The 21,851-nt window shown below is 43.9% G+C and overlaps 1 protein-coding gene across 1 annotated transcript; it reads right to left on the bottom strand.

Moving 5' to 3' along the window:
* Nucleotides 1–13,498: 13,498 nt before the first annotated feature.
* On the bottom strand, nucleotides 13,499–21,851 carry LOC106591826 (FACT complex subunit SSRP1-like). Its single transcript, XM_082973787.1, is given in 12 exon segments — nucleotides 13,499–13,652; nucleotides 13,929–14,093; nucleotides 14,296–14,413; nucleotides 14,621–14,666; nucleotides 15,253–15,385; nucleotides 15,909–15,981; nucleotides 16,156–16,259; nucleotides 16,413–16,530; nucleotides 16,875–17,003; nucleotides 17,471–17,574; nucleotides 17,741–17,870; nucleotides 21,799–21,851. Coding segments are annotated over 12 exon segments (1,308 nt in total). The 3' UTR covers nucleotides 13,499–13,517.

The raw sequence follows: 21,851 nt of genomic DNA on the forward strand, positions 1-21,851 counted from the left end.
GAAGTAAACACACACACACACGCACAACCAACCAACCAACCACATCACACACACACACACACACACACACACACACACACACACACACACACACACACACACACACACACACACACACACACACACACACACACACCTCATCTAAATAACACATACATGTAGAATAGTCATGGACCCACATAGGCAATTAGATTCATGCACACCACAGACATACATGTTCTCACACAGACACACGTGTGCTCACGCACACAGGTACATACACATACAAACACACACTTCCTCCTACCCTCTAATCATCCCCCATCACACAGAAACACACACACACAGCATTAAAAACACTCACATTACCATTGACCAGCACATCAAACCTGATGGCATAGGCCTTGAGTAGAGTACGGTAATCTGTCCCGTTGTCCATCTTGTAGTACTTAGCATACCTATCAGCACAACGTGGACAGAGAGTAAGGACATGAGCAATGCACATGGGTTGTACCAGGGGGACACGCCTCTATTCAAGGTCAAGGGCTCACCATACAGATAGACAGTGGTGGAAAAAGTACCCCATTGTCATACTTGAGTAACTGTAAAGATACCTTGATAGAAAATGACTCAAGTAAAAGTGAAAGTCACCCAGTAAAATCCTACTTGAGTAAAAGTATAAAAGTATTTGGTTTTAAATATACTCAACACCTTCAATTAGATTACCTAGTAAGTGGTCTGAGAGGAAGAAGAGATAGAGGGATGGAGAGGACAGACAGATATAAAACATATAAAGAAGATAGAGGGATGGAGAGGACAGACAGAAGATGGAGAAGAAGGGGATGGAGAACAGACGATGATAAGGGGAGAGAGAAACAACAAAAAAGACGAAGGACATGATGGAAAGGGTGGCAGGTAGCCTAGCGGTTAGAACGTTGGACCAGTAACTGAAAGGTTGGTTCGAATACCCATGCTGATGTGCAAGGCACAACACTAATTTGCTCCAGGTGCGCTGTACTACGGCTGACCCTGTAAAACAACACATTTCACTGCACCTATCCGGTGTATGTGACAATAAAAAATATATCTTCTGTTAAAAGGTATATCAATGCAGGGCTAGTATGTAGAGAGAAGAGGTTAAGTGTTGTGGTAGATAAACAATGTAGCTGTCATATACAGAGGATGTGGTTGGAGAGAGGGGTGTGCAGAGAAACTGAGAGAGAAGGAGAACAAAAGGGAGTGTGAGAGAGAGAGACAGAACAAGAAAATAGATGTTGTGGTTGGCTGAGAAGGAGAGGGGAGAGAGAATTGATAGTTGGCTGGAGAGAGAGAGAGAGAGAGAGCAGGAGATTGTGTTCCTTTAGAACGCTTGTTATCAGTATCAGATTACACACTGACACTTAAAAGACAGGCCTCCTCCATCCTCCCCGTCATTCTCACTGCTCATAGTTGACCACACCATGGTATATTGAAACCACAGCCCTCCTCCTTCCTCTAACTCAGTCCAACACCACACATCCTTCTAAACCACGTGGAATAACCATAGAATGTTTATTGTGCTTCGCTAATAGCAAATGGTTGTTTATGTGTGTGTGTGTTTGTGAACATGTGTAACGTTATATGAAAGACAGCATTTACACCAGTCAGCACCAAAACACTCAAGACATGGAAAAGAGCATTTACTTATAATATTTAATTCAGTAATATTCTGGAAAACTACATTTCACAGCAGGCAAGGGTTTTTACCTGAGTTGTTCACAGCCTAAACCAACAGACAGTGTCATGCATGTGTAGCTGGGAAATGTAGTCATGACACTGGTCAGGTTATGGGATTTTTGCACTGGGCTAAAATCATTAAATACAATTTTTCGCTTCCTGAGATGAGGGGGATAGTTTTACAATTCCTGGACAGAATATTCTTTGAATACATCGGTATGAATTATCTTCATACTTGATTCCTGTGCTTTAAAATAGAATAGAACGAGCGTATGAGAGAGAGGAATGGAGGGCGGTAGAGAGTTCACAACCCCTCTCCACACTTTGCCCAGAGAGAGAGAGAGAGAGAGAGAGAGAGGGTAAAATAATAGGCGTGAACATGATTAAACAAAACAATTGTCTGAAATGCCATACTTGTAGCAAAATGTTTTTTGTATGTGAAGTACATTGTGTGTGTGTGCATATGTCCTCACCTTGCGTTTGCGTTTACCCTTGCCTCTGTCTGACTCTGAGGAGCTCTCTTCGCTGGAGATAAACTCCCTGCTCTTAAAACTGTCGTTTCCTGTCGTCCTCTCCCTCTCCCTCTCTCGCTCCCTCCCTCCACCAGACGTCCCATTCTTATTCTTCTCATCCCTCTTCCCTCCCTTCTTTTTCCTCTCCCTGAACACATGAAAAAGAGGAAGTGATAGATTAAAGACATGATAAATAAGCAAACATTCAGACAAAAATACTTCAAATATGATGCACCTTTTGCTGTTATGTTTAGCAAAACTCTTACATGATAATCTATGATACTGTAAGGACCGACGCTGAAGACGAAAAGCAAGTACAGGGAGTGAACATTTAATGAAACATGGACAGGAAAAGAAAATGGATAGCGTCTGGACAGGGGAAAACAAAACGACAATAATGCTGACACGGGGAACAAACTGAGGAGCAGACAGATATTGAGGGGCAATAAACAAAGTAAAGGAGTCCAGGTAAATCCAATGAAGCGCTGATGTGCGTAATGATGGTGACAGGTGTGCATAATGAAGGGCAGCCTGGCACCCTCGAGCTCCAGAGAGGGGAAGCGGGAGCAGGCGTGACAGTACCCCCCCTCTAGGGGTGCCACCTGGCATCCCACTTGGGCAAGCCTGACGGGCCTGCCGAGGCATGGTGCTGGACTAGCCGGCTGAGGCGTGAAAGCCCGACGAGCCGGCTGAGGCGTGGAAGCCCGACGAGCCAGCTGAGGTGTGAAATCCTGATGATCCCGCTGAGGCGTGGGAGCCTGATGAGCCGGCTGAGGCGTGGGAGCCTGACGGACCGACTGAGGCATGACGTGGGATGGGAGCCTGATGAGCCGGCTGAGGTGTAAGAGCCCAACGAGCCAGCTGAGGCATGTCGTGGGATGGGAGCCTGCTGACCCAAACGAGGCAAGAAAACCTCTCGAGCCAGCTAAGGCGTGGAAGCCCGACGAGCCAGCTGAGGCACCCCCGGTTCCACAGGCGGCGGCACCCACACCCGACGTCACCACCAAAACACAAACTCCCTGATGATTCAAATAGTGGTGTCAGCATCTGTAAGGACCGACGCTGGAGACGAGAAGCAAGCACAAGGAGTGAACATTTAATGAAACACGGACAGGAACAGAATATGGACAGCGTCTGGACAGGGGAAACAAAACGACAATAATGCTGACACGGGGAACAAACTGAGGAGCAGACAGATATAGAGGGGCAATCAACAAAGTAAAGGAGTCCAGGTGAGTCCAATGACCGCTGATGTGTGTAATGATGGTGACAGGTGTACGTAATGACGGGAGCCCTCGAGCGCCAGAGAGGGGAAGCGGGAGCAGGCGTGACAAAAACCTAGTCCTGGATTAAAAAGCATGCTCAATGGAGAATCTCAATTAGAAAGGATTTCTAGTCTAGCAGTATGCTTAATCTGGGTCTGGGAAACCACCCAACGTTATATATACTGCAAATGATATACATGTAGTGCATCAATTGTATCTACACTCTTAGAAAAAAAAGTTCTGGATAGACCCAAAAGGGGTTCTTGTGCTTGCTTCATATTCATAGGTTGCACCTCCGTCACTCGGTGGTGCCCTAAAGTGGTGATAAACCCAGTCATTCTGGACAGAGGCTAACTACTGTTAGGTCTAAATTGCATTACAGTGCCTGGAAATACAATGACATTGCTAAAGTTGTCAAATATTTAGTAGGAAACAACTTTGCCAGCATTATCATGTCATCAAATTTACTTTAGACAGATTGCAATGTTGTCATTAGCTAGCAAAGTCTGTCAAAAATAGCTAGCAATGCTAACATTAGCGAGCTAAAATCCGGTGGCCTCTCCTCAATCTTAGCCAGCTAGCTAGCTGCATCTAAAGTCAATCTGGTGACATCGAAATGATGACAAAAGGTTTTCCTTCTAATTATTGTCTCCTTTTGAATGTCATTGTATTTCCAAGACACTGTAATGCACTGAAAGCACAGTCGGGCATCAGTCCAAAATGAACGTTCAAAACAATATTGTGATGAAATATCCAAGCCATGAATATGGCACCCGTAAAGGTTCTATATAAAACCCTTTGTAGGGTTCTTCGATCAGAACCCAAGGGCTTCTTCTCACTGAACCAAAATTGGTTCCATATAGAACCCTCGGGTTTCCTACAGGATTCTATATGGAACCAACTTCGGTTCTATATTGAATCTTAATCAATCAATCAATCAATCAATCAACCAATCAAATGGATTTATAAAGCCCTTTTTACATCAGACAATGTTACAAAGCGCTATACAGAAACCCAGCTTAAAACCCCAAACAGCAAGCAATGCAGATGTATGTGACAAACGTCGTAGAGAGGAGACCAAGGTGCGGCGTGTTCAATATTTATTATAACTCAGAACACGAAAACCAAAACAACAAACAACGGAAAACGAATGTCACGTTCTGCAGGTTATACTGAGCTGTACAAAAACAAGATCCCTCACTGAAGGAGGAAAAAAGGGCTGCCTAAGTATGATTCCCAATCAGAGACAACGATAGACAGCTTTCTCTGATTGGAAACCATACTCAGCCAAAACAAAGAAATACAATGACATAGAATGCCCACCCCATATCACACCCTGACCTAACCAAACAGAGAAAAACGGCTCTCTCAGGTCAGGGTGTGACAATGTATTTGTATTTATTATGGATCCGCATTAGCTGCTGCTTTGGCTTCCTGGGGTCCAGCAAAATTAAGGCAGTTTATACAATTTTAAAAACATTACAATACATTCACAGATTTCACAACACACTGTGTGCTCTCAGGCCCCTACTCAACCACTACCACATATCTACAGTACTAAATCCATGTGTATGTATAGTGCGTATTTTACCGTGTGTGTGTGTGTGTGTATGCATGTGTCTATGCCAATGATTGTGTTGCTTCACAGTCCCCGCTGTTCCATAAGGTGTTTTTTTTATCTGATTTTTAAATAAAATTGTACTGCTTGCGTCAGTTACTTGATAAGGAATAGAGTTCCATGTAGTCATGGCTCTATATAGTACTGTGTGCCTCCCATAGTCTGTTCTGGACTTGGGGACTGTGAAGAGACCTCTTGTGGCATGTCTTGTGGGGTATGCATGGGTGTCCGAGCTGTGTGCCAGTAGTTTAGACAGACCAACTTCAACATGGTTGGTGCATTCAACATGTCAATACCTAAAAGTAGTGATGAAGTCAATCTCTCCTCCACTTTCAGCCAGGAGAGATTGACATGGATTTTATTAATATTAGCTCTCTGTGTACATCCAAGGGCTAGCCATGCGGCCCTGTTCTGAGCCAATTGCAATTTTCCTAAGTCCTTTTTTGTGGCACCTGACCACATGACTGAACAGTAGTCAAGGTGCGACAAAACTAGGGCCTGTAGGACCTTCCTTGTTGATAGTGTTGTTAAGAAGGCAGAACATCACTTTATTATAGACAGACTTCTCCCCATATTAGGTACTACTGCATCAATATCTTTTGACCATGACAGTTTACAATCTAGGGTTACTCCAAGCAGTTTAGTCATCTCAACTTGCTCAATTTCCACCTAATTTATTACAAGATTTGGTTGAGGTTTAGGGTTTAGTGAGTGTTTTGTTCCAAATACAATGCTTTTAGTTTTAGAAATATTTCGGGCTAACTTATTCCTTGCCACCCACTCTGAAACTAAGGGGCCTAAACTAAGCAAGGGGCCTAAACAGCTACCCTGGGGGATTCCTGATTCTAACTGGATTATATTTGAGAGGCTTCCATTAAAGAACATCCTCTGTGTTCTGTTAGACAAGTAACTCATTATCCACATTATAGCAGGGGGTGTTCAGACATAACACATACGTTTTTCCAGCAGCAGACTATGATCGATAATGTCAAAAGCTGCACTGAAGTCTAATAAGACAGCCCCCACAATCATTGTATCATCAATTTCTCTCAGCCAATCATCAGTCATTTGTGTAAGTGTTATGCTTGTTGATTGCCCTTCCCTATAAGCATTCTGAAATTCTGAGGTCAATTTGTTTACTGTGAAATAGCATTGTATCTGGTCAAACACTTTTTTCCCCCAGAAGTTTACTAAGGGTTGGTAACAGGCTGATTGGTCGGCTATTTGAGCCAGTAAAGGGGGCTTTACTCTTATTGGGTAGCTGAATGACTTTTGCTTCCCTCCAGGCCTGAGGGCACATGCTCTCTAGTAGGCTTAAATTGAAGATGTGGCAAATAGGAATGGCAATATCGTCTGCTATTATCCTCAGTAATTTTCCATCCAGATTGTCAGACCCTGGTGGCTTATCATTTTTTTCACCTCTTCCACACTGACTTTATGGAATTCAACAGTACAATTCTTGTCTTTCATAATTTGGTCCGATATACTTGGATGTGTAGTGTCTGCCTTTGTTGCTGGCATGTCATCCCTAAGTTTGCTTATCTTGCCAATGAAAAAGTAATTAAAGTAGTTTGCAATATCAGTGGGATTTGTGATGAATGAGCCATCTGATTCAATGAATGAAGGAGCCGAGTTTTCTTTAGTTTAGTCACATGATTTCTTAATTTGCAGTACATTTGCCAATCAGTTGGGCTGCCAGACTTAATTGCCATACCTTTTGTCTCATCCCTCAAAACCATATAATTTTTCAATTCCTCATCAATCTAAGGGGATTTAACAGTTTTTACTGTCATTTTCTTAATGGGTGCGTGCTTATTAGTAACTGGAATAAGTATTTTCATAAATCCGTCAAGTGCAGCGTCTGGTTGCTCCTCATTACACACCACAGACCAGTAAATATTCTTTACATCATCAACAAATGAATCACTACAAAATGTCATGTATGACCTCTTATACACTATATTAGGCCCAGCCTTTGGAACTTTGGTTTTCCTAGATATGGCTATTATATTGTGATCACTACATCCTATGGATTTGGATACTGCTTTAAAGCAAATATCTGCAGCATTAGTAAAGATGTGATCAATACATGTTGATGATTTAATTCCTGTGCTGTTTGTAACTGCCCTGGCAGATTGACTGACAACCTGATCCAGGTTGCAGGCACTGGTTACAGTTTGATGTTTTTTCCTGAGTGGGCAGCTTGATGATAGCCAGTCAATATTTAAATCACCTAGAAAATATACTTCTCTGTTGATATCACATACATCAAGCATTTCACAGATATTATCCAGATACTGACTGTTAGCACTTGGTGGTCTATAGCAGCTTCCCACAAGAATGGGCTTTAGGTGAGACAGAGGAACCTGGAGCCATATTCCTTCAACAGTATTTAACATTAGATTGTCTCAAAGCTTTACAGGAATGTGGTTCTGAATATAGACCACAACACTGCCTCTGTTGGCATTTCTGTCTTTTCTGTAGATGTTGTAGATGTTATAACCATGTATTGCTACCAGTGTATCATCAAAGGTATTATCTAAGTGAGTTCCAGAGATAGTCAGAATAGGAATGTCATCTGTTACAAGCAAGTTATTGACTTCATGGACCTTGTTTCTTAGGCTACATACAGTGAGGGAAAAAAGTATTTGATCCCCTGCTGATTTTGTACGTTTGCCCACTGACAAAGAAATGATCAGTCTATAATTTTAATGGTAGGTTTATTTGAACAGTGAGAGACAGAATAACAACAAAAAAATCCAGAAAAACGCATGTCAAAAATGTTATAAATTGATTTGCATTTTAATGAGGGAAATAAGTATTTGACCCCCTCTCAATCAGAAAGATCTCTGGCTCCCAGGTGTCTTTTATACAGGTAACGAGCTGAGATTAGGAGCACACTCTTAAAGGGAGTGCTCCTAATCTCAGCTTGTTACCTGTATAAAAGACACCTGTCCACAGAAGCAATCAATCAATCAGATTCCAAACTCTCCACCATGGCCAAGACCAAAGAGCTCACCAAGGATTTCAGGGACAAGATTGAAGACCTACACAAGACTGAAATGGGCTACAAGACCATCGCCAAGCTGCTTGGTGAGAAAGTGACAATAGTTGGTGTGATTATTCGCAAATGGAAGAAACACAAAAGAACTGTCAATCTGCCTCGGCCTGGGGCTCCATGCAAGATCTCACCTCGTGGAGTTGCAATGATCATGAGAACGGTGAGGAATCAGCCCAGAACTACACGGGAGGATCTTGTCAATGATCTCAAGGCAGCTGGGACCATAGTCACCAAAAAAAAGTGGTAACACACTACGACGTGAAGGACTGAAATCCTGCAGCGCCCGCAAGGTCCCCCTGCTCAAGAAAGCACATATACATGCCCGTCTGAAGTTTGCCAATGAACATCTGAATGATTCAAAGGACAACTGGGTGAAAGTGTTGTGGTCAGATGAGACCAAAATGGAGCTCTTTGGCATCAACTCAACTCGGCGTGTTTGGAGGAGGAGGAATGCGGCCTATGACCCAAAAACACCATCCCCACCGTCAAACATGGAGGTGGAAACATTAAGCTTTGGGGGTGTTTTTCTGCTAAGGCGACAGGACAACTTCACCGCATCAAAAGGGACGATGGACAGGGCCATGTACCGTCAAATCTTGGGTGAGAACCTCCTTCCCTCAGCCAGGGCATTGAAAATGGGTCGTTGATGGCTATTCCAGCGTGACAATGACCCAAAACACACGGCCAAGGCAACAAAGGAGTGGCTTAAGAAGAAGCACATTAAGGTCCTGGAGTCGCCTAGCCAGTCTCCAGACCTTAATCCCATAGGAAATCTGTGGAGGGAGCTGAAGGTTCGAGTTGCCAAACGTCAGCCTCGAAACCTTAATGACTTGGAGAAGATCTGCAAAGAGGAGTGGGACAAAATCCTTCCTGAGATGTGTGCAAACCTGGTGGCCAACTACAAGAAACGTCTGATCTCTGTGATTGCCAACAAGGGTTTTGCCACCAAGTACTAAGTCATGTTTTGCAGAGGGGTCAAATACTTATTTCCCTCATTAAAATGCAAATCATTTTCTAACATTTTTGACATGCGTTTTTCATGCGTTTTTCTGGATTTTTTTGTTGTTATTCTATCTCTCACTGTTCAAATAAACCTACTATTAAAATTATAGACTGATCATTTCTTTGTCAGTGGGCAAACGTACAAAATCAGCAGGGGATCAAATACTTTTTTCCCTCACTGTATGTTAATATGGGCTTTTTTTAGCACTTTTATGGGTTGCTTGATTGTTTTTAATGTTTTACTGGGAAGATTATCAGAGGTAGACTTACTCACGTTATTTACATTGGAGCTGATAGTGTAGGGTGAGCTGCATAAAGTGGTCTTCCTACTATTGCACACCGCCTCAGTGCTAACAGTGTAACTCTGGTTTATAGGCTTATGATTACTGCTTACAATAGCTGTAGGATAAACAGATGTATTCGGTGAAATTAGGGGTACATCATTTTTACAATGCCCCTAAAATCATGTACATTTGATGCAGCATTATGACGACTCATTGTCACAAGGGTAGGGATTAACTGAGCTGGTCTTGGATCATTTACCAGTCATTGTTTCAACGCAGCCTTGAAATGCGTGGACAGAGTCCAGGAGCCAAGATGATTTGGATGGACTCCGTCATTCCTGTAGAGTATCTTCTGTTTCCAGAAGGTGACAAAGTTATCAATAAAAGTGACTCCAGCAGAGCTACAGTAGTATTTTAGCATGATGTGTAATGCCAGCAGTCTGCTGAATCTTTCACACCCGCGGCTCAATGATGGTACTGGACCTGAAATTATTTTAATGCTAAAATCAGTTCTTTAAAATCCATTTTCAAATGTTCCAGGCTAGCCCTCCTGATGTGGTTTGACCCCACATGGACTACGACAGTGTCAGCTCCCGGCATGGTGTTATGGTCTGTACTCGTGCTCCTGGGTAGCACAGGGTTTTTGCCTTGGGGACCAAAATGTTTCTCACCATAGAGTTGCCTATGATGACAGCTGGTGATGTTGAATGGGCCGGTCTCTCAGGCAGCCTCACGGTCTGGGAGCTCCGAGGATCTGAACCCAAGGTAGAAGCCACCGGAGAGGGAGACAGAACAGAGGACGAAGACGCAGCTACCTCCAGATAGGATCTTGATTGGGAAGCCACCCAGGAAGAAGGTGCCGGAACCTCTGGATCCAGGGCGACAAATCTGTTTTTGGTGTGTGTCAGTTCCGGGCTCAACATCTCCATGGAGACCCCCGTTGCCAGAGGACGCCTTCTTCGACTTCCAAGGCGAGTGACGTAACTCCATGACTAGTTGGTTGGGTCGAGAACAGTTATGTTCTCTAGGAAAGGGGGAGATCCCTTCGGGGATGGAACCCTGCCAAGCACCGGCCAGTCGGCTGTGGAGAGCCGCGATATGGCGGCGAAACTACCACCAGACCAGAGCGGCGTCCGGCTACTGGGGTGGAAGAAAAATAAAAAGTAGGTGGGCGTGGGTTCCCCAGTAGCTTATGTAGGTTTGCTAAATGCTTGCTAAGAGTAGCTACTTCGCTCCTGTAGTCCTCCGCAAGCAAGCAGTTGCTACATTGAAAGTCAGCGCGGTCCACATTGTCCCGGAACAAAGCAAAGTAAAAACAGTTCCTGCGTTAGATATCGGCCTCCATTTGAGCCCGCCGAGCCAGTAAGGCTAGCTGGGCTTTCTCGTCTCTCCCCCTATACGGAATCTGGCAGGATCCCGGGATAAATAGTGGTACTCACAGCAATTTAGCCCAACAGAGCCGCAGGATTCAAAATAAAATAAAAGTATATGAAAACACTGTCAGCTTTTAAACCGAAGTCTATAGTTCAGGTTTCGGTGTAGACGTAGAAGCCATGTACAGTGCATTCGGAAAGTATTTAGACCCATTCGCTTTTTCCACATTTTGTTACGTTATAGCCTTATTCTAAACACAACACTCCATAATGACAAAGCAAAAACAGGTTTTTAGAAAATGTTGCAAATGTATAAAAAAAATATAATGGAAATATTACATTTACATAAGTATTCAGACCCTTTACTCAGTACTTTGTTGAAGCACCTTTGACAGCGATTACAGCCTCGAGTCTTCTTGGGTATGACGCTACAAGCGTGGCACACCTGTATTTGAGGAGTTTCTCCCATTCTTCTCTGCAGATCCTCTCAAGCTCTGTCAGGTTGGATGGGGAGTGTCGTTGCACAGCTATTTTCAGGTCCTTCCAGAGATGTTTGATCGGGTACAAGGACATTCAGAGACTTGTCCTGAAGCAACTCCTGTGTTGTCTTGGCTGTGTGCTTAAGGTCGTTGTCCTGTTGGAAGGTGAACCTTCGCCCCAGTCTGAGGTTCTGAGCACTGGAGCAGGTTTTCATCAAGGATCTCTCTGTACTTTGCTCCGTTCATCTTTCCCTCGATCCTGACTAGTCTCCCAGTCCCTGGAGCTGAAAAACATCCCCACAGCATGATGCTGCCACCACCATGCTTCACCGTAGGGATGGTGCCAGGTTACCTCCAGACATGACGCTTGGCATTCAGGCGAAAGAGTTCAATCTTAGTTTCGTCAGACCAGAGAATCTTGTTTCTCATGGTCTGAGGGTCATTTCGGTGCCTTTTGGTAAACTCCAAGCTGGCTGCCTTTTTTTTTGCCTACAACGTAACAAATTGTGGAAAAAGTGAAGGGTGTCTGAATACTTTCCGAATGCACTGTATGAAGCAAGCATAGAACCCTTTTTGGTTCTATCCAGAACCTTTTTCTGTAAGACTGTGTAGTATGTACAGTCAGAAGTTAACATACACTTAGGTTGGAGTCATTAAAACTCGTTTTTCAACCACTCCACAAATTTCTTGTTAACAAACTATAGTTTTAGCAAGTCAGTTAGGACATCTACTTTGTGCAAAACACAAGTAATTTTTCAAATAATTGTTTATAGAAAGATTATTTCACTTATAACTCACTGTATCACAACTCCAATGGGTCAGAAATGTACATACACTAAGTTGACTGTGCCTTTAAACAGCTTGGAAAATTCCAGAAAATTATGTCATGGCTTTAGAAGCTTCTGATAGGCTAATTGACATAATTTGAGTCAATTGGAGGTGTACCTGTGGATGTATTTCAAGGCCTACCTTCAAACTCAGTGCCTCTTTGCTTGACATCATTGGAAAATATGAAGAAATCAGCAAAGACCTCAGAATTTCTTTTTTGACCTCCACAAGTCTGGTTCATCCTTGGGAGCAATTTCCAAACGCCTAAAGGTACCATGTTCATCTGTACAAACAATAGTGCGCAAGTATAAATACCATGTGACCACGCAGCCGTCATACCGCTCAGGAAGGAGACGCGTTCTGTCTCCTAGAGATGAATGTACTTTGGTGTACGAAAAGTGCAAATCAATCCCAGAACAACAGCAAAGGACCTTGTGAAGATGCTGGAGGAAACAGGTACAAAACTATCTATATCCACAGTGAATCGAGTCCTATATCGACGTAACCTAAAAGGCCGCTCAGCAAGGAAGAAGCCACTGCTCCAAAACCGCCATAAAAAAGCCAGACCACGGTTTGCAACTGCACATGGGGACAAAGATCGTACCTTTTGGAGAAATGTCCTCTGGTCTGATGAAACAAAAATATAACTGTTTGGCCATAATGGTCTTCATTATGTTTGGAGGAAAAAGGGAGAGTCTTGCAAGCTGAAGAACACCATCCCAACCGTGAAGCACGGGGGTGGCAGCATCATGTTGTGGGGGTGCTTTGCTGCAGGAGGGACTGTTGCACTTCACAAAATAGATGGCAAATGAGGAAGGAAAATGATGTGGATATATTGAAGTAACATCTCAAGACATCAGTCAGGAAGTTAAATCTTAGTCGCAAATGGGTCTGACCCCAAGCATACTTCCGAAGTTGTGGCAAAATGGCTTAAGGACAACAAAGTCAAGATATTGGAGTGGCCATCACAAAGCCCTGACCTCAATCCTATAGACAATTTGTGGGCAGAACTGAAAAAGCATGTGCGAGCAAGGAGGCCTACAAACCTGACTCAGTTACACCAGCTCTGTCAGGAGCAATGGGCCAAAATTCACCCAACTTATTGTGGGAAGGTTGTGGAAGGCTACCCTAAACATTTGATCCAAGTTAAACAATTTAAAGGCAGTGCTACCAAATATTAACTGAGTGTATGTAAACTTCTGACCCACTGGGAATGTGATGAAAGAAGTAAAAGCTGAAATAAATCACTCTCTACTATTATTCTGACATTTCACATTCTTAAAATAAAGTGGTGATCCTAACTGACCTAAGACAGGACATCTTTACTAGGATTAAATGTCAGGAATTGTGAAAAACGGAATTTAAATGTATTTGGCTAAGGTGTATGTAAACTTCCGACTTCAACTGTAGGTGTTTAACTGGGACATGATACTGTACTTTTTGGAGGGGGCAGAGGATCCTCCTCCACTCTCTCTGTACTCCCTCATCGCTACCTAATAGTCCTTCTTCGCCTCCTCCGCTTTCCCATCCCACTCCTGACAGAGAGAAAAAAGGGTAGAGGGAGAGAGAAAGGGAGAGACAAAGAGAGAGAGAGAGAGAGAGAGAGAGAGAGATGGGAATGGGGCGGAGAAAAAGAAAGACAGAGATAGTCAATAATTCAACAAGATGGATTTTACAATGAACTACATTTTCACACACTAATGAAAGGGAGAGCAAAAGAAAGACAAGAGGGAAGGATGAGAGGAGGACAATTGCAGTACTGGTATCTCTCTCTCTCTCCCTCCCTCTTCCCCTCCCTCCCTCTCTCACACCACTTTGTGCTCCTTCCCCAGTTCCCTCCACATCTCCCCGGCCCTCTTGGAGATCTCTGTGATGGATATCCCAGGGTGCTCTGCTTTGATGCTCTCGCGGCTCGCGTTCAGCCACAGGAAATAAGCGCTCATCGGCCTCTTGGGGGCGCCACTGTCCTTCGGCTTCTTCTGGGGAGAGAGTAAAGGAGGGAGAGGGGAGAAAAGGGGGAGGGAGAGAGGAAGGGAAGAGGGAGAAAAACAGAGGTGAAGGTAGAGAAAGAGAGGAAAGAGGAGAGAGGTTGAGAGATAGAAAGGAAGGGAGGGTTCATTTCAGATGAAGTACTTAGTTTTACCTCTCCTCCCTCTCTCTCCTCCCCCCCTCCTTTACCTTGCGTGGTTTCCTCTCCTTCACTACTTTGGCCTTCTTGGCTGGCCTCTTCTTCTTCTCTCTGTCACTGTCTCCCTCCTCTGCACTGCTGTCACTGGCTGATGCCTTACTGTCATACCTGAGAGAGAAGGAAAAAGAAAGAGAGAGACGGGGAGGGGGAGAGAGAGTGTGATGGGGGAGAGCAAGAGAAAGTGGGAGAGTGAAAGAAATGAAGGCAAGTGAGCGAGAGGGAGGCAGGATGAGAAGAGAGAAGGGAATGTGAAAGAAATTGACTGATAAAAAACAGTAAAGATAAGGGAGTGATGGATTGAAAACTAATACGCACTCTTCCGCTATGTCATCTTCCTCCTCTCCAGGGTTAAGAGACTCATCTGGAAGACAAGAGAAAGAACTGTGATTGGCCCTGCCTCCTGTCACTCACCGCTCTAACCCTCTGAACTAATTGACTGACATCGGTTCAATTATTTGAGTTCCATTTCTTTCCGTTTTTTTCTGTGATCCCAAGGTGCAGTTACTCTAGAGATAAATCAGGTCAAGCCCGAACTGTGTGATATAGTAAGGAGTTGTAATTTCCAACAGGCCAATATTCTACACTGTTTAGTGCAGTAAACATGGTAATTAACTACAATGACCATGATCCATTGCGCGCCTACTTGTCCGGTCAGGGCCGACATGAGAGACAGAATAATGTGTTATCAAGAGGGGTAGAGAGCAGTTGCTTGGCGAGGTATTTAAAAAAAAAAACATAATGCATTATGCATTATGCATTTAATGTTTAAAAAAATTAATCTAAACCAAAATCAAAAACCATGATTTTTAATAATCAAACTGAAACTGAACCAACCTAAATAATCGCTCAGCTATACCTGTCACTCACGGTTCTCATCCTCTGATTGGCCCAGCCTCCTATCACTCACTGCTCTCGCCCTCTGATTGGCCAAGCCTCCTGTCACTCACCGCTCTCTCCATCGGAGTCATCGCTGTCATTGGCCTCCTCTCTGATCTTGCCCTCCTCTTTCATCCTCTCCAGGTAGGCATCGTGCTGGTCCTCGTCTGAGTCCTCCAACATGTCATCTTTACCCTTTATACCCTGACAGGACAAAAACACACCGTAGTAGTATAGTAAATACACAGTAGTATCATAGTAAATACACAGTAGTGTCATAGTAAATATATAGTAGTACTGTAGTAATACACAGCAATATCATTAATTGTAAAACGCAGACAACCCATGTAAAGATGCTAACTAACTCTGGGAAATATACATATACACAGTGAACAACATGTAAAATGTTGACTCACTTACCAAGTCAGGTGTTAATTTGCTTTATCATCAGTAATAACATACACAGATTTAGACTCCTCCCTCCCACCCCAATTCCATAAGAGACAGGCAATGCAATTAATACCCCCAATCCTGATCATACCATTCTCCCAAATCACACACCATGCAGTTTAAAACCAAACCACCACCTCCGTACAGGACCAACCTTTTTCTACCAGACCACAACACAGAGAAACAGAGAGGACAGGTCAGCGGATGAAGGGATGAAAGCACATCTAATGAAAGAGTGAAATAGTGTAGTTTACAGGTGAACAGGTGAGATGTTTACCTCTTTGAATCCTCTGTTCTTGATGCTGAGCTTCTTGGCGGTCACAAAGTCAAAAAGCTTCCCATACTCCTCTCTGACAGAGAGATAGAACGAGCACGAGAGAGATAAAGACAGAGAAAGAGCATGAAGTGAAAGGTGAGAGACATGACAAAGGTGTGTGCATGCATAAGTGTGTGTGAGTGTTTAAGTGTGAGTTTAGCGTGTGTGTGTGTGTGTGTGTGTGTGTGTGTGTGTGTGTATCCGTCACCTCTCGATGCTGCTGAAGGTGAACTGGGTGCCCTGCTTGGTTTCGATCTCAAAGTCGAAGGAGCGCGTGGTGGTGGTGCCTCTGGCGAAGTTCACACACGACACCTGGATGGATGGATGAAGAAGAAGGAGGAGGAGTAGAAGAAGTAGAAGATTACTTTATCGTCCAATGTAGGCCTACGCATGAAGGAATGAAAGAACACCCAAAAAAAGGGATACTTGAATGTCCCATAAGAAAAACTAAAAGGCATACAGCACCTCCTCGAAGCGCAGGTGTACGGGGGGCTTATGTATGTAGACGAAACCCCTCTCCAGAGGGTAGAGCAGGCCTGACGATGCTTTGTAGGAACACGTTATACCCTGGGTCCCCGAGTGACTGGAGGGGAGAGAGGTAGAGAGTTTTAAGAGAAAGTTCTATTTTAGAGTGTAATGAGAGTGTGATGCAGACGAGACAGACCGATATGAACGTCGGCTGTATGCAGCAGGTGGCTGTCCTATCGGCTCTGACCACAGAACTTATGTCACTTACGTACGTCATGTGCCGTTCATTTCCAGCTGATTTTACATGTGGATTTGGCACAGTTTGTCGACTACTGCGCGCGGCTGACATTCATGTTGTTTAGTCTTGTCTTAGAGGGGTGTGTATGAATGTGTGTTTACTCCTGGAAGTTTCTGTGTGTGTGTGCGTATGCATGTAAACGTGTGCGTGTGAGTGTTTACCCCAGGAAGTTTCCTGGCACGGTGATCTTCCTGTTGACCAGAGCCTTCATCACCCTGCCGTCCATCTCATAGAGAGAACCTGACATGTTCTTACTGAGCTTTCCCCCATAACGCTTCTCCACCTCCTCCCTAGAGAGAGAGAGAGGAGAGAGGAGAGAGAGAGGAGAGAGGAGGTGTGAGGAGAGAGGAAGACAAACAATAGAAATAAATGAAACAAAAAGCATGAAATATACACCTAATTATCTAATCTGATCAATATCTTCTAATATTTTCCATTCCTTCTCATACACTTACAAATTAAATCCAACTTTATTTTTCACATGTGCCGGATACAGCAGGTGTAGACCTTACCGTGAAACGCTTACTTACAAGCCCTTAACCAACAATGCAGTTTTAAGAAAATAGAGTTATGAAAATATTTACTAAATAAACTCAAGTTTTAAAAAAAAGGCATAAAAAAAGTAACCCAATAAAATAACGGTAATGGGGCTATATACAGGGGAGAAAGGTATAACATCTCTCTCTCTTCCTCTCTCATACTCCAATGTCTCTCATTCCCTCCCCTCACAGTCTCCCTCTCATTCTCTCTCTCTCACTCTGTCATGTTGAGGGAGAGGCTGAGGTCCTCGTCCTTGGAGAAGAGCAGGATGAGGAAGTGGTAACGTGTCTGCCCCTGTTTAATGGGCGGGTCTAGACTGATCTACAGAGAGAGAGGAAGGGACGGAATGAGGGAGAGACAGATAGAGAGAGAAAGTGAGAGAGAGAGAGGGAAGGTGAGAGGGAGACAGACAGACATTTGTATACAAATGGTATGCAATCTTGAGGTCTTTACGTGTGATGACTATTCAAACACCAGTAGTACTCACCATGAAGAACATCTGCCTCTGGTCCTTGTGTGGTAGCAGGAAGAGACGCAGCACAGTGGAGTAGGGGATCTTGTAGTCAAACGTCTTTCCATGGAGGTGGAGGAAGCTGGAGTAGATACGGATATCATACCTGAGAGAGAGAAAGAGTCAGTGTGAGAGAGAGAGAGAGAGACGGGACGGGGGGGGGGGGGGTGTGACAGTGCAAGAGGTTTATATTTCAAAACAAATGTTATTTGTCACATGCTCCGAATACAACAAGTCCTTAACCAACAATGCAGTTCAAGAAATGTGTTAAGAAAATATTTACTAAATAAACTAATGTAAAATAGAAAAATAAAAAGTAACACAATAAAAATAACAATAACGAGGCTATATACAGGGGCTACCGGTACAGAGTCAATGTGCAGGGGTACAGGTTGGTCGAGTTATTTTGTACATGTAGGTAGGACGCTTGTCTGAACGCTTGTCTGGGCAAAAGGTAGATTAGGAATAGAAAAGGGGTGGTGGAGTTTGGCATAGGTGTCTACACAGCCAACCCTATGGCAGAGAATCATATCTCCCTTCCAGCACTTTCTGATCTGACCGTCAGCTTCTACTTATCCCCAGTTACATGTTCAGCCATTACAATTATAGACTGATCATTTCTTTGTTAGTTGGCAAACATACAAAATCAGCAGGGGATCAAATACTTTTTCCCTCACTGTATTTCCAATCGCTTTGGTGCTATTTTCACAAGTATGTGGTGAATTGTCCCACACAACGACATAGGTGACCCATTCACCTTGACAGGAGGAACTCAATGAGATGTGCAGCATTGTAGGACCCGTGTGAACCCCCCCCTGCAAGAAGAACAAAAATTTTTTTTTTATTTTGGATCCATTCTCACTGTGTAGGTGATGCATTTGTTGCATACAGTACATATTTGTTCTTGTCAATATCAGATAAACATTTTTAAAATACAGTAGAGTGAAATCATTATAGCCATCATCATAATTGTACATTACAGTATACATCCCTTTACATAACATAGACTGAGCAGGTGAAAGCTATGATCCCTTATTGATGTCGCTTGTTAGATCCATTTCAATCAGTGTAGATGAAGGGGAGGCAGGTTAAAGAAGGATTTTTATGAGACATGGATTGTGTGTGTGTGTGCCATTCAGAGGGTGAATGGGCAAGACAAAAGATTTAAGTGCCTTGGGTTATGGTCGTAGGTGCCAGGTGCTCCAGTTTGAGTGTGTCAAGAACTGCAACGCTGCTGGGATTTTCATGATCAACAGTTTTCCGTGTGTATCAAGAATGGTCCACCACCCAAAGGACATCCAGCCAACTTGACACAACTGTGGGAAGCATTGGAGTCGACATGGGCCAGCATCCCTGTGGATCACTTTCTACACCTTGTAGAGTCCACGCCCCGACAAATTGATGCTGTTCTGAGGACAAAAGGAGGTACAACTCAATATTATGAAGGTGCTCCTAATGTTTTGTACACTCAGTGTATATTATACTTTATATGTTTATACTTTACAAACATACATTTTTATACTGTAGTTATCAAAATTAGAATATAGGTTTACCAAATGTTGAAGTGATAATCAATTAAGAGCAGTTGGATTAAGTACCAGAACAATGTATTTTAACAAATGAGAACAGAATCATATCAAAAGTAATGTGAACACTGCATTGTGAAAGGCTATTACTATTAAACACTGATTAAGTGTGGTGAAAAAGTAATTTTGGAATTTTTGTGTGTTGTACTTTGTCAATTGGAAATGTGCTTAAAGTTTTGAAACAACTGCCTTTTAGATGATATGTTTTGAGTTTTTACTAACTAGAGTGGTGAAAATGTACCACATACTTGTGAAAAGTGTTATTATATATTGTGGCAAAGAAGGGGGTCGAGTGATAAATGGCAGATATGTGATGGCAGAACTAATAAACGGGCTCTGCCCGATCACTAAAATCGCCACCCCGATCAGAACTACAGATCACAAAATGGCCGACTGCCAAAACTACTGCCAAAACTAGTGCACTATGTTTGATCAGGGCCCTGTTCAAATGTAATGCACTATATGTGTGCACTGCATTAACCATACCGCTGGTTAGGTAGAAAAAAAAAAGAAAAAAAAAGTTTAGGGGTAATACTGTCCCAACAGGTGGAGGGGGAGGAGAGCAGCGTGGGGCCATGAGGAAAGAATCAGAATCGGGCTGAGACACTAAGGAAAAAGCCGGAAACCGGGACTGGGGGTTGAGGAGGTCTCCCCCCCGAAACCCTATTATCTGTTACAATTCTAATCGACCGGGACATATTACAGCCTACTGCCCTATTAAAGAAGAACCAATGCAATGTAACCTCGGTGAAAAAGAAGATGAGATATGGTATGCATGTCCTGTGGTAACCACTGTATTTGAAAGATCAAGAAACAAACATATGTGCAGGGTGAAGGTTGAAGGGAAAGAGGTTGAAGCACTACTGGATTCCGGCAGTATGCTAACGCTGGTCGTTGCAAACCTAGTGCCGACTCATAAACTGGATACAAGTCAGGATATCAGTGTTACGTGCATTCATGGGGATACCCGTCTGTACCTCACAGCATTAGTGAGCATACAAACAGAGGACGGTCTGCTGGATTATGAGGTCGGCGTGGTCCCAAAGATGCCATATGATGTAATATTGGGTAGATACTTTCCTAACTTTGCGAAGTTAGGCCAAAAGAACGGCATATTTGAGAAGCCAACAACCCTGACCAAGCAGGAAGAATTATGGGGCCTTCAACCAAGGCCAAGAAAAGAGGTCTCCCAGGGGCCAACCTCACAGGTACTAGTAGGGGAGGATGAGGATGAAGTGGCAAACCTCGTTGATAATGAACAGCCCAGTACTAGTGGGGCTGGGGTCGATCTGAATCCAGAGGACGACTATCTAGAACCAGCAGACCTGGCAGGGTCCATGACTAATTTCGGGACGGCCCAACACCAGGATCCAACCCTGCAGCAAGCCAGAGCAGACGTGCAGGTCGTAGATGGTACTCCCATAAATGATGGGATGATACCTAATAGTTTTCCCCACTTCATCATGAAAAATGGTTTGGTGTACAGAGTCTCAAAAATAGGGGTTGATGTGGTGGAACAGTTGTTGGTCCCCACCCGGTACAGGAAGACAGTACTGGATCTAGCTCATGGGCACATTCTGGGTGGACACCTTGGTATCGATAAAACCCGAGACCGGATTGTAAGGAGGTTTTACTGGCCAGGAATTCAGGCTGAAGTGGCTCGGCATTGTGGAGAGTGCCCTGAGTGCCAGGTAACAGCTCCCCGACCAGGGTTTAGAAGCCCGTTAGTGCCACTCCCCATAATCGAAACGCCATTTGAGAGGATAGCGATGGATATAGTGGGCCCACTTCCCAAATCCGCCAGAGGGCACCAATACATTCTGGTCATTCTAGATTATGCCACTCGCTACCCAGAAGCCATTCCCCTTCGGACAACCGGGAGATAAGGTGTTAGTGCTGATCCCCACGGTAGAGTGCAAACTACTATCCACATGGAAAGGACCATATGAGGTACTGGAGAGAATAGGAGAAGTTAATTATCGGATCCGACAGCCAGGTCGACAGCCCCAGGAACAGATCTATCACATAAACCTGTTAAAAGCATGGAGAGAGAGACAAACACTAATGGTCACGTACCCCACACACACTCAGGAGACAGCCGAAGTAAATATTTCACCTACTCTGTCCCCAGCACAAGTACAGGAAGTAAAGACCCTGATCCAGAAAAACAGAGATGTGTTTTCAGAGGTACCCGGCCGAACTGAGGTTACAGCTCATGATATCGTTTCCCTACCAGGGAGAAAAGTGAGCATGAGGCCATATCGGGTACCCGACGCTCGACAGGCAGCGATTAGAGCAGAGACAGAGAAAATGTTGACAGCTGGAGTGATCGAAGAGTCACATAGTGAGTGGTCTAGCCCAATTGTGATGGTCTCCAAGCCCGATGGGTCTTTGCGGTTCTGTAACGACTTTCGGAAGGTAAATGAAATCTCCAAGTTTGATGCCTACCCCATGCCCAGGGTAGACGAACTACTGGAGAAAATTGGTAAAGCTCGGTACAT

This window comes from Salmo salar, chromosome 04 (genome assembly GCF_965601325.2).
Source record: "Salmo salar chromosome 04, fSalSal1, whole genome shotgun sequence".
Taxonomy (NCBI): Eukaryota; Metazoa; Chordata; class Actinopteri; order Salmoniformes; family Salmonidae; genus Salmo; species Salmo salar.